Source organism: Temnothorax longispinosus, chromosome 9 (assembly GCF_030848805.1).
Source record: "Temnothorax longispinosus isolate EJ_2023e chromosome 9, Tlon_JGU_v1, whole genome shotgun sequence".
Classification (NCBI taxonomy): domain Eukaryota; kingdom Metazoa; phylum Arthropoda; class Insecta; order Hymenoptera; family Formicidae; genus Temnothorax; species Temnothorax longispinosus.
In genome coordinates, this window is record NC_092366.1 from 3,564,493 (window position 1) to 3,578,187 (window position 13,695).

The 13,695-nt window shown below is 40.8% G+C and overlaps 1 protein-coding gene across 4 annotated transcripts in view; it reads right to left on the reverse strand.

The window, feature by feature from the left end:
• Positions 1 to 440: 440 nt before the first annotated feature.
• The window catches only part of Fur2 (furin-like protease 2), a 329,013-nt gene continuing 315,758 nt past the window's right edge, over positions 441 to 13,695 (reverse strand). For 3 of the 4 annotated variants that reach the window (XM_071789409.1, XM_071789408.1, XM_071789411.1), the window contains 12 exons: positions 11,102 to 11,396; positions 8,429 to 8,601; positions 6,889 to 7,554; positions 6,390 to 6,606; positions 5,515 to 5,998; positions 4,743 to 4,930; positions 4,377 to 4,625; positions 3,489 to 3,957; positions 3,208 to 3,407; positions 2,848 to 3,129; positions 2,384 to 2,592; positions 441 to 2,230 (listed from right to left, as the gene is read on the reverse strand). In XM_071789409.1, the coding sequence (XP_071645510.1) occupies positions 2,123 to 2,230; positions 2,384 to 2,592; positions 2,848 to 3,129; positions 3,208 to 3,407; positions 3,489 to 3,957; positions 4,377 to 4,625; positions 4,743 to 4,930; positions 5,515 to 5,998; positions 6,390 to 6,606; positions 6,889 to 7,554; positions 8,429 to 8,601; positions 11,102 to 11,396 (3,540 nt within the window). In that variant the 3' untranslated portion in view covers positions 441 to 2,122. The remainder of the gene's footprint in view (positions 2,231 to 2,383; positions 2,593 to 2,847; positions 3,130 to 3,207; positions 3,408 to 3,488; positions 3,958 to 4,376; positions 4,626 to 4,742; positions 4,931 to 5,514; positions 5,999 to 6,389; positions 6,607 to 6,888; positions 7,555 to 8,428; positions 8,602 to 11,101; positions 11,397 to 13,695) is intronic. The other variant, XM_071789410.1, reaches the window with a different exon arrangement.

Below are 13,695 nucleotides of genomic sequence, written 5' to 3' on the forward strand. Positions count from 1 at the left end.
ATCAGAAACTGGTCAACTGGCTTGCTTTTTCTTTGTCGCAATCACGTTAGAACATATTGTGATTAAATTGCGAAAAAATCTACGGTTCGCGATTTTTTACTTTTCCATTGCATTGCATCTCATAATAATGCATGCGGATGCGCATGTCATCCGAAAACGAAAATCATTTGTTTTTCCCGCATACAGTATAAATTCAGGTTGCGAGATTCAAGTTTAATCTTTGATGTTTCATTAAGTAATGGCCGTGGAGTTCGGTTACCGTTGGTTATACCTCGTTCGTTTCCCCGACTTCCACGGTCGGTTTGCCTTTCCTGCGCATCACCGTAATTAAAGTCAATATTGTAGCTGTACTTACCCAGGATGATAACAGGAAAGTAGAACATTCGGGAAATCTATGTAAAGGATACTCAAGGAAGCGCTGTACATACTTACGCATTGAGTGTGTATATATGTATATATTTATAATCGCGGTCATCATAAAAGTACAATAATAGCTTTATATCAAATCACAAGGAGAAAGTCAATATTCACACGAGTAGGCGATGGCTTTCAAGAATATCGATTCGCTACGGATCGTTGCGTATAATTCTTTTTTTTTTCTTCCTTTTTATTTCTTCATTCGTTTTTTTCTTTTTTTTTAATGACTTCCCTCCTCTCATGCGATCCCAAAGAAACAGGGAAAAGATGGATACACGAGCGAGAATTAAAGAAATAAGTAAGAACAACGCGGAAAGTGAGATATTAAACAAAACATCGGAGTAGACAATCAAGTAATAACAACAAATAGTTTACAAAAAAAACGCATTGCTTGTGTCGATGGCTTGTGTTACGTCAGCTTGGGAGGTACTGGAATGTGACAAACCGGTTGATGTCACTAACGCGTCGGATAACTGGGCGATCGCAGTAAGAGTCCGTTGGTTCTTTCGGGCGTGCGCGAATTCTGTCGATTAGCCGAGACAATCAGATTTAAGGGAGAACGAGGCTCACGTGCGACGATCTTCCCTTCTTCTCTTCCTCCGCCTCTTCGGTCTTTCGCCTCGTCCCCCTCCCGGTTCGTCATCTCGCTATATCGTTTTCTTTCGCCTCCCCCTCCTGATCCTTGCGATTACTCCCCTTTGTTCGCTCACTTGTTACTATTATCATTTATACAAATATATAACAATATCCATTCATAATTCACAATTAACGATTACGATTACGTGGTCCGTGGTTCAGCCTAATGTACGGAGGCCACTTTACGTACGTGTCCCTTCACCCTACTTAACGGGGTGTGTTGGCAGCCTTCCAGAAGAGAGATGAAGAAAGAGACGCACTTTTTTGTCTCTTCGATAACTTGACGGTCGTCGATTGCGTCGGGGAAGAGTGGTTGCGCGAAGAAAAAATCGATGGACAGTTAAAGAATGCTAATTAAATGAACTAGATTGCCTTCGACTCTCGCAACGCGCAACGATCGAAACGTAATCAATGTTATTCGTCGCCTAGCTTGAGATTCTACTTCCTCGCGAGTACACGTGACGATGATATAATCGACGAAGGCTTGGAGTTACTTCGAAGACAGAAAACGCGTCGGAGGGGGAACGCGAAAGGGTGTGGAAACAAGGGTGTCACTAATCAGGCACTTTCATAATGTCCTTCACCCTTTTTCTCCGTGTTTCGGATCACTATCCGTGTCGGAAGTGTCTTGGTGCGCGTGACGGTGGTATCGGCGACGCACTTGACAACAATGACGGGCAAAAAGTATATCTCTAGCTAAAACACGTTCCTTGTACATTCGCACATTCACGCGACCGCACCACGGCCATGTAAATAACAATCACGCTTGTTCTCATTCTCTCTCTTTCTTCCTTTTTCATTCCGTTCATTCACACGACACTCTACGGAGTTCTACTATCACGTTTTCGACGAATCTTCTTTTGCTTGCTCCTCCTCCTTCTTCAACTCTTTCCTCCCCGCTACGTATTTACCACCATTTTCCTATTTGCCTTATCATCACATATATAGGCTATCCTTGGACCTCGCTAATGCAAAAGTACGTAAGTTCTGACTCGCGAATCAATCGCAACCGAGATTTGTCGATCTCCCTGCGACAAAAAGTCATCAGCTACGTCGGCGTTAACGAAGTCTAGGTCATCAGCTCTGTCGAATCGTCGGCGTCCACGTCTTCGGACGGTTCCACCTTCACGGCAAGTTGCGTATATCCCATATTGGTCTCCCTTCTGCCGGACCAAGCCTGCGAATGAAATAATGCATACATTTATCTTTCCTCGTCTTTACAAATTAATTTTTTAGAAGTTGTGTAAATTTCCAATTATAAATTTAAATGTATCTTAATAATAATAAATTCCTATGTTTTTCAAATATGTATTTTTCACTGTATATATACCTGAAGAGCGACAAATATCATCGCGAACAACGCAATCGATGCTAAGCAAATGGCAACTGCCATGGTTGTGGCTGCTGTTACGGCGAGTGAAGCTGAATCGTTGTTACTTCTGCCATAATTGTTGTACGTCTCAGGGATTGCGGCGCTGGCCGAGAACTCTGTCCCCGGTACTCTCCTCTTCCCAGCTGGCGAGCTGTTCCTGCAGCCGCCTACAAATATTAAAAATATACTTTCAATAATTATATAAAGATATTTATAAAGGACAACAACATAATAATGTTATATTAATAATAAAACTATCTAGAATAAGAAAAAAATTCTATACTTAAAGATTAAAGTTATATATTTTGTTTATAAAAAATTGTCTAATAGAGTAATTATAAAATATTTATAAGTAAAAAATATCTGTTTGTTAATATATATATCCATTTTATTAATATATAATATTAAGACGTAAAAATTACCGGTTTCTGGATCACAAAGACAACACTCCTCAGCCTGAGGTCCCTTCTCGTTACCCGTGCAGCAAGGAACGCATTGATTGTTCAATTTGTCCAAATGCAGTGGTGGCGAGCACGCGGCACAGCTGAATTTGCCGGGACCAGTGCATCTGCGGCAATCAGAATGACAGCTCTTGCAGAGCTGAGTCAAAGAGTCATAGTATTGCGCTCCTAAGCATTCCATACATAATCCGCCTTCTAACATCGAGTGAGGTGGACAAGAAGTACATTCTAGCGGGCCTTCGCCTGTAACAAATGTTTTCCCGTTGAAGAAACGTAGATTTAGTTTAATCAATCAACAGCAACCAATCAATTGTAACTCACCTTTACACGTGCGGCAATAATGATGACACTTCTGACAACCGAAGTTTGACTTGAAGAATCCTTCTGGACACTCGGGATGGCATTCGCCGGCCGCCAGTTGCCAGCCTCTCGGACAAGTAACGCACTGATCTCTTCTGGGCCCCGAACACGTCTTACACGACAAGTAACACTTGGCACATTGACCTCTGTCACTGTAATAACTGAAACCAACAAGAAAAAAAAAAAGAAAAAACATACCAATACTGTTCCGTTACCGGTCTGATGTTGACTACTCATCTTACCCTGGCGCGCAGGATGACCTGCATTCTCCGCTCTGCAGTTGCAGCCCGTCTTGACACGCTGTACAATTCAATCGAGAGACGCAACTCTTGCAAGTGTGCAGGCAAGGAACGCAAACCGGTCGCGAGGGTTGTACCACAGAATAGAACGCATCGTCGCATTGGGACACGCAGCGTTTACCCTGAAGGAGCAACGGGTTCGGACAAGATATACAATGATCCTCCGTGGATCCGGCGCAAGTCTCGCAGGACGAATGGCAGGCCTTGCACTGGCCCTCCTCGTAATACTGGTCCGTATTGCAATTGCTGCGACTCTCGGGCGCGCACAGGCCCTTCTTGTTCAGGCTCCATCCTTCGATGCAGCTTGTGCAGCTCAGCGAACTGCAGATCGCACAGCCGGGCGGGCATGCCACACATTCGCGTCGCTTCTTGTCAGCGCTATAACCCGCTGGGCACGAGGCGCGACACGTGCCTATGACACATACACAGGAGACCGTTTAGCGAAAACTAATTACGTTATAACATTTTGACCGAATATGATGTGGAGTATCAGATGCAATTTGAAACTTTTGATTTAATGCACATTCGTATAAGACAAGTCTGATATTTATTTAATTTAAGAATTATATATTATACATATTTGATGCAATTCAATTAATCTAACTTTTCTGCAATATATATATGTTTAAGTCTTCTCCATATATTTATATAAATGTTTAAAAGATTTACAACCATGTCGAATATCTTTCCAATTATGTAAAAAGTAGATACTATAAGTTGAATACTGTAAGTAGATACTGTTGAATACTATTACAAAATATATTTTATAGATTTTATAGATCATATTATTGTGTCACGTTTACTTAAAAGGACTATCAATCATGTACTCACCGTTCAAAGCGAACAGCCCAGATCGGCAGGCGATGCACTGATTATCCGCCGTGCCGTTACAGGTCTCGCAGGTAGGATGGCACGGCGCGCAATTGTAATCCTGCGTTTCGTACGTGTAGGGCGGACATGCGGCATAACATTTATTCTCGTGCATCACCAAATGATGCTCGCAGCTGGTACACTTGTCCGGTCTGTCCTGACAGCTGGCGCAGTTGGCCTCGCATGGCACGCACGTGCTGTTCTCGGTATCTGCATGGAAAGATGCAAAAATCGCGCGTCGCGTTACTCGATGTCAATTTTAAGGAGAAAAAATTAGAGAAGAGATCTGAATACAAATACGAATTAATCGTTTTTCTTTCCACGTACTTTCGTAGTAGCCCTCTGGGCATTGCTGAAGGCAGACCGCTAGATCGGTGACCCGAAGGTGAGCGGGAGCACACGAGAGACAAGAGTCCTGACCTGCACCCGCGCAAATTTCACAGGATTCGTGACACGGCCAGCAAACGCCGCCCTGGTTAGGGAAGCTCCTTGGTGGGCAGCGACTGACGCAAGTGCTGAAAAAGAGATAAGAGACCCCTCGCGTTGTTTCTAAAGCGCTTTTTCATTGAGAAGGGTCAATAAAGAGGCAAAGCATAAACTGAAGAATTGACGGATTCATTAAACTCTTGTGTGGAAGATAGATAAATTATAAATATAAAAAAATATTTACTTAATAATGGATTAAATATTAATTAAAAAGATTCGTTTAGTAATGGATAAAAAATTTTAATTAAAATATAAAATAACTCAATCAATATATGTATAATGATATTAATATTTGCTTTCTCAAACAGAGAGCAAGTAGTTTTATGCTCAAATATTCCTACCGTCATAATCCGCAGTTTCGTAGCATTGCAAAATTGTGTGTTAAGTTATATTAATTTTATCAGCATATGCCGCCCGCTAGCATTTGACAGTCACTGCATTAAAATATAAAACATATAAAATCCTTATAAAATATTTCTCCAATGCATATTATTCTAATTTTACATTTAAGAATTAGCAAAAATATTCTGGAAGTCATACTTTAAAAAGCATATTTCCTGACAAAGGCAATTGTTTTGTCTTAATTGAAAGCTCTAAGTCTGTGTTTACTCACTTATCGAGACGATAATTTTTACAACCGACGCACTGCGTCGGGCCTTTGCCGTAGCAACCTTGCGCGTCGCATTGAGGATCGCAGTCGTGCAGTATCCTCCTGGTGGTGTCGAGCGAGCCGTCCGCTTGCACGGACGACGCCGCCGAAGGTGAGTCGAAGGCGGACGCCGATGAAACGTCGCCAGGCAGGTGGTTCGACAGGATCGGTGCTGACGAGCCGTCCAAGGTGGCCACAGATGCCTGTAGGTTCGACGCGGCGCCGCTGTACGGGCCCTGGTAACTCTGAAAGGTAGACGGAGAAAAGAAGTCCCTGTTGCCCGGATAACCGGACAATTGTAGCGGATCATCGTCTACGGAGAATGGATAACGCACGGAATGAGAGGAAAGGTAATGAGGGGAATGTACCGGGTTAAATTGCCGCGTGCGTATCCGGATCGGGTTCGTCGACGTGCCGTAGAAGATCAGCTGCCACTTCTTCAGGATGCCTATAACAATATAGCAAGAAGACCAAATTATAGCGGGATCCTTGCGCGATGACAAGAGATAGTGCGACGTACGGGTTGAGAAAGACTTTTAAAATCGTAAATAATTTTTAATTGTTAAAAACGATACAAGTTTTAATTATTTGGAATTATTTTGATAAAAATTACAACTGCAATGTATTCTGAAGTCTATGATCTCAAAAATAATGATTATATCAATCGATTTAACCAATAGCAGTGCCCCAACATTCCGGAAAAAAAAGAATAATTAAATATTAAATACAGAACAAAAAATTCTGTTTTGCAATTAAAAATAAATATTTGTCTTCCTGACAACTCGTACAAGGTGTATAATTTGAAAATTGATTGGGAAATAATATTGGAAAGAACTTGCCTGGTGAATTGACATGTCGATTCCCAGCATTAATAATCTGCAGAGTCCATCGGCCGTCAGCCTTTTCACCCCAAAAGTGTACGCTGAGGAAGGGCCAATCGTCAAAGTTGGAGCTGAGAACGTCACGTGGCCGCTCGAATAATAGCGTCGAAGTTGTGCCCATTGGCGAGGTCAGTAAGAGTCTTAAGTTTCCTCGAGGGAAGAACCTCAGGGAAACCTATTTCACGAGAATTAAAATTTTATAATTTTAGATTGACATCAAAATAGCAGACATAAGTTACATATAATACTGTAATCTTTTAATTTTTTAATCGTTCTTAAAAAATCGGTAGCATAATTTCATTTACAATAAATATAAAAAAAATTATAGTAACTTTTTAAGTGTAATCATGAGGGTAGTAAATAGTAGCTTATGCTATATTTAGTATTTCTTTAAACTGATTATTGCTATATGATAATTGCTAAAACTAGTGACGACTCTTTTCAGCACGGATCTTACCTTACACTGCACATGCTCCAAGAACCGCACTTCATTCAAGGACCCAGCGCATCCGGTGACATCCATGTACGCGCTCAGGGAGTACCCATACGTGGGATCAATCGGTCTCTCCTCGTTGATTTCGTCGGACTTGCAGATGTGCTGGGGCGGTACGTTGGTCCATTGTTCGGCCAAGTTGACCATGGCACCGGCGTCCATCAGACCATAGCCGAACTTGTGGGAGACCTTTCTCTTCACGCCGTTCAGTATCCAGCCGGGCTCGTTGCTCAACGGCTCGGACCTCGAGGTAAGTACCACCAGGTACTGCATGTCTCGCCACGACAGCGTGGGGTTCGCCTCGAGGGCGAGGGCGGCGATGCCGGCGGCTAACGGCGCCGAGGCGGATGTCCCGGTGTGTTCCACCGTGCATATGTGATCGGGACGCAGCTTAGCGTCCATGTCCACGGTGGCGACGCTCTTGTCGTTGCCGGGCGTGCCCGACGAGTACGTGGACGCCAAGGTCGAGCTGCATTCTTCGAGGTACCACGGCTTGTAGCCGCCCTGCGTCGCGCTCGATATCGACAGCGTGAAGATGCTGTTCGTGTAGCCGTCGCAGTTGCACGAGTCGGTATGCCGGCCACCGTTACCGGACGCCCACACGAAGATCGAGCCCTTACCCTTGCGACCCTGCGTGGGAAGAAGAAGAGATATAGCGCGAATGTTCGCGACAGAGAAGATGAACCGTGCGACCGACGAAGCGATAGGATGCACATTTAGTAATTTTATAGAATAGCACGAAAATTTATGATAATGTACAATAATTACGCGTAATAACGATATAACTTTGAGTACGTTACGAAAATGGTAGTTTCAAACTATAAACAAGACAATGAAAAATATTTTCTTTATCGAGATCTTCCTAGTCCAAAAGGGAATGTTTGTTTCCACCAAATAGAACGAAATATAAAATAAATTTTGCTGCGCAAAAAATATTATTGTAGCCGTATTTCAATTAGCATTTGTTTCGAAAAATTAAAAACTGAGTTATTTTAACATCATAGCGCGAAAAAGTTATTTCAATGATATAAAACATCACGCGAGAAATTTGCGGAAAATAAAATTTTCGACAGAACAAATTCATGTTATTCCAAACAAATTATTTTTTATGCAAACTTATAATTATTTCCAACCAAAAAATTAATAACATGTAACTAAATCAATTAAAATAAAAAATTTAAATTTTTTTTTACAATTCTCTACAAATATCCATATTTCATAAAATAATATTATTAATGATATCATTAATTCGATGCACAAAGTTAATCATCCTGCGATAAAAATATAAACAATATATATCTTCATTTATAATCCACAACTTCTATTTTCAGTTCGTTATTATGACACCAAGCAAAGAAGTTTTCGAGAAAAGGTTTTTAAGTCCCCCACCCCTTCCGAAGTAATAAAATAAAATGTCGAGGAAAAATCCGCGACAGAAAATAAATCGATCCTCTCGCTTCGCGAACGCGCGCAGAAAGTATGTAGCGCGATATATGTAGCTTACGCTCGTCACTCCGTAAATAAACGCCCTTCTGGCGAGAGGGCCCGGGCCGTCGACGGTCTTGCCGTCGTCCTCGGGACCCCAGGAGGCGCTGTATATGTCGATGTGATCAGGATTCAATCCCAGAGCTCTGGCCTCGACGGCGTCGTTTACCGGGCCATCGAGCATTCGCACGCCTGAGAACACGAGAGATATGTGCGTGTGAGCGAGTCTTCCTTTTCCCCCCCTTTCTCGCCGTATGCCGTGATTTTATCTCACGGATTGTCATGTGCGGAATGTTAATATCGATTTTAAGGATGGCCGAGACGAGGCAACGGGAGTTTGACCAAGCGAGAGGAAGTGCAGAGTACGTATACAAGTGATTTTTATGATAGAAATATTTTCAGTAGATATAATCGTGCGATTTTAATTAATTTTTTTTATTTGTTCCCATTTGTTATTTCGGCTCTCAAAATCTGCGTGTAATTAGATATCCATAAATTTTTTGTTTTTGACGGGAGAAGTATAAGCTGATTTTCTGTTCCATTTTCAAGTATATATAATCATCATTCAATTACTGCTACGCTATTATATTAAAATTGAGGCCAGAATAGTACAATTTCGATCAGAGATCCGTTTTTGCTGGTTTCAATCTCTCAAACATTTATCTAATAAACGAATATTCTAGCGGATATCAACCAAATAAAGTTAGTCTCATTTAATAAGCACTCGAAATTAGATTCATCGAGGTCGCAAATCGTATCAGTTTAAAAGCTTTGGATGAAAATAACTGACAAAATTTTACATTTCTATCGCGAAATTCCATTACGTTTTGATCCCCGCATAAAAGTGGCTCGTAGGCAAACGATAGTTAATTGCAACCAACGACATCCGCCATCGCGGCGTTATCGCGGGAAAACCATCGCGTCTCGCGGTTCTAGCGAAATTTCTCGTCGCCGCTATATCGAAATTTCTAATTTCGCCGCGCGGCGTGCTCGTGCGATCATCAATTCCTCCAATTCAATATCCGGTTAACGCTGCTGTATCGTTCCGCGCTATCATTTCGGCTCCCCGGCTCTGGTGTTCCACTCGTCGTAAGCCCCCGACGGCTTACGGACGTTCGTTTCGCTTCGAAATGGGTTAACGGAATTAATACAGCTCGATAGCATCGAGTCGGGAAATAGCGGCGAGCGCCCGGAAAACCTGGCCTATTCTTCAAGCGAGGGTTTCGAGACGATAAAGCGACCACCGCCCGACCTGACATTCCCAGCGGTCGCTGCACTATTTATTTCCGTGGAGCTATTCGCCGGCTAAGTCAGCTCTCCGGAACGATCCCAGGAGGATTCGCTCACTCGGCATAAGAAAAGATAAACACCGCTTTCGAGACAACGACGACGCGAAAGCCCCGTTCTTTAAATCGCGCATTAAGTGATTACCGACATCGGCGAAAAGCGCACTCGCGGATGTATATAAGATTGACGGCAGCCAGAATAGACTGCTCGTAATTAGCGTCAACCTAACTCCTTCGGTGGCGATTAATGTATCGCGCGTGCGTATAAATTTCCAATAATCTTTTTTCGCGGAAGATATTTTCAATTTCGCGTGCTTCTTTTCGTAATTAGCGTCGAGAATAAACAGCGAATGCGCCCCGCGGCTTGCGGGCCGCATGTTAAACAACGAAGCTAAATATATACCAAGATTAAAACCGAATCAAAGGACGCATCAGGTTTCTCGTTAGTTTGGAATATTAAATGGACAAAAGGTTTTGGTATATCTTTGTGCCCGGGGTGAGCCAATGGATCGTCAACGTTTGTACACGCGAGTTGAGATGAGCTGCACTCTCTCATCATCTGAAATACTAACACCACCTGAGTAACAACCTATTTCAAATTTCAACAAAATCCGTCAGAACATAAAATGCCTCTAACAATTTCCAGTTTACCAAACGCAGCAGTATGGGGAAAAGGAAATATTGATCCCTACCATATACGCGTTATATATGTATGCGTACATTATATGCACTTCATTCAATTTTCGCGTTATCTGCAAAATATACAGGCTATAATTCAAGATGATAATTCAATTTTTGCATAACTCTAACGGCATAGTTTATCAAACATGGCGACGAATTTAAATCTTTAAAAGTATATTTATAAGTTACTCGTTTATGAATAGAAAATTACACACATCCCCCGCATTAAATAATCCTCTATCAGTAATCCATTTTCTCGTCCTCGAGTATCCTATTTGTATAATATCAATAAAGAGATAATTAGAAAATTAACAATGAGAATTAGAATGCTAATTGCTACATATCCAAGTTAAAGCGTATCAAAAGATTAAAGCAATCAGAAATGTTGGAAATGATCACTTCTTTCATTCATAAATCTTAAATAAATTTTTTAAAAATAGCCAGTCCTAAAAAAAATATTACTATTTTCAAAATATCCTACGGATATTTTCATATTGATAGTTGCTCAAGTCACGTACCTATATATCGTATGTTACCAATTTAGATGAAATTTCGATAGAAACTGTCTGTCAATTATTTCGACACAGACGTCCTTCATTTACCAAATAATATTTTCAAAATAGCCTCGGACCTATTAAATTATTCCTCTTTCGTTTCACAATTCCGCGATTACGTGTGGCTATACTTATGCACATTATTTCGATCTTTGCTGCAAATGACCTTACCTCCGATGCTGGCGTTATAAGCGACTCCGACCCCGCAGTACTGGTTGAAGGCGACGGCGGCGACTTCGCCGGCACATCGAGTGCCGTGCTTATTGTCGCCGTTGTCCCTCGGCATCGGATCGTCGTCGTTGTCGTTGATGTCCGTGCTGGCCTGGTGATCGTAGTTGAGCGCGAGATCGGGATGATTGGTCTGGATGCCGTCGTCCAGAATCGAAACGACGACACCCTTGCCGGTATAGCCCTTCTGCCAGGCTGGGCCGAGATTCATGTCGTAACCGTCCTTGGCGCCGCCATTCTAGGGCAACGAAATGTTAATCTTAATTTATCCTGGACGATCTAACGATGAATATATATTTTTTTTTTCTTCAACGTGCCGCAATCGTTTTGTTGCTCTTTTTTCAGGTAGAGCGCAAGGAAATTTGAGAATTAACCAACTTGTATGTTTTGGAAATTATGCCTACATAAACATCTTGTTGTATATATTTCTTATAGTTAGCAAGATTTTTTAAATTAGGTACAGCTTAACTCCTTACTTTCCATAAAATAAAAAATCTAAAAATTACCTCCGTTTTCATAAGTTAACATCGATTACATTTAGCATATAAATTTCATGATTATTTTTACATTAGTGTTAAATTTTTAAATCTAATTCTTATTTTTCGTGAGTTACAACTGTTCCAATAAAACAGTTTGTTACATTAAATATACATCCTATACTTATGTAAGTAAACACAAAAGAATATACATTATACCATATAGATGCAAAAAATATTTTGTCTCAGCCAAAGATTTTGATGATAAATCGCGCATGGTGCGATACACGATTCTTTGGCAGCAATTAATTCGCGAATTTCGTGTTACCGTATATGACCGTTGATTGATATTCGTGTAACGCTATATATCTCCACAGGCGCGTATACAATTTCATGGATTAATGGATTACTAGCCGCACGACAAATTCGGACGCCACAGCTTTCACAACGTGGTCTCCATTATATCAGCAAGTAAGATAGCTGATACTCTCAGCGTCCCATAATAATTTAGAACATTGTTATTTTCTAATGTTATAAAAATTATTAATTTTTTAATTATTATGGAACACCGCTTCTTAAATATCTACCAATTTTTATACAACTATGTATTGTATAAATAATGTGTAAAAAAATGAATAACTAACACTAAAGCCCCTAAGAAGTTTCAGTGTCAAAAAATCAAGCGCCAGAAATTCCATCAGGAACTTTTTGATCGCCAAATGTAATATCGCGCGCCATCGTTCTCATAAAAATATCGGCGGTGTTAAAATTCCATTCGAATTTTGACAGAGCTATAGCTTCTTCTCTGATATCGCTGTCGGTAGCCACCCAGAGCTATATCGAGCCGGAAAAAAAATATATGCGAGACACGATTCCCTCGTACCGCCGGGCGACGCACGATTCGTATCCCCTATATAACAAACGTTCGTTTTATGCATTTATAATGGATTGATTATTGCGGAGTTCCGGCTACGAATGGCGTTTTTCATTTGTGTGCGTCATAAATTTACGTAATTTACGTAATAAATGCATACGATGAAAATACGCGAATGTTTCGTACGTGTTCCCGCGGCGATCACGCAAGTCCGCGTATGATCATATCTAAATCGCGGTAAAAAAAATTCACGACAGCGACGCGATAAATTCGTGCGTGCGTGGCATGATATCGCGAACTCCGTAGATTAGTCATCAGGGGAGATGGACGGTCAAGTAAGCACGGCGAACACATCAATCCCAGATGGGTCGAACGATCTATCATTCTAATTGATACAGGGGATATCTTCGACACGGGAATATTGATACGGGATATCTTTATAATTATCAGTTGAAAAATAATAATTGCGGTAGTAAAAAAAAACAACTTCCAAAATATTCTACAATTTAGATTTTTTTAGTAGAAAGAAAAGGATGACAACTTAGGATCAATTTTTATCGCATGCAAATTTGGTAAAAAAATTTTAGATGCTACAAGAAATCACTATTTTGCAAAAAATTTTAATTCTGATTACCGCGTAGATTCTACATTTTGTCTACATATCGAGAATAATCTCGGACTATGCTATTTTGGAAGTGTAGCCTCTGGAAATGTTTCTGCACGTGTGCGAATGTATACGCGAACAACGCGAAATACTTTCGCGGAACACAAGAACACGAGGTATTCTCTAATCTCTATGACTATGGGTGTTTTTCCGCGTGAACTGAGCAGAATTGGAAGAGATAGAACAGGTGCATCGAATACATGGCTTAACAAATGCTTTTAACATTCATTTTACATATAAAAGAAGCCTTCTTTATTTTCATGAAATATTCTGCAAAATACAAAAGTACTGTATTATTTATCAGGATCAAAGCTATAAGAAAATGAAGTAAATAAAGCAACGGTGAAGTAATAGCTAAATATATAAAAGAGTAAATTAAAAAATAAATAAAATAAATAAATAAAAGAATCATCATCATCTAAATATTCTGTCTCTAAAAAAGGTGTGCATATATCTAAAAAATAGGCATGTAAAGTCGATACTCGAATCTATCGAAGTTTATTGTTGTCGCTTTTCCGCGATG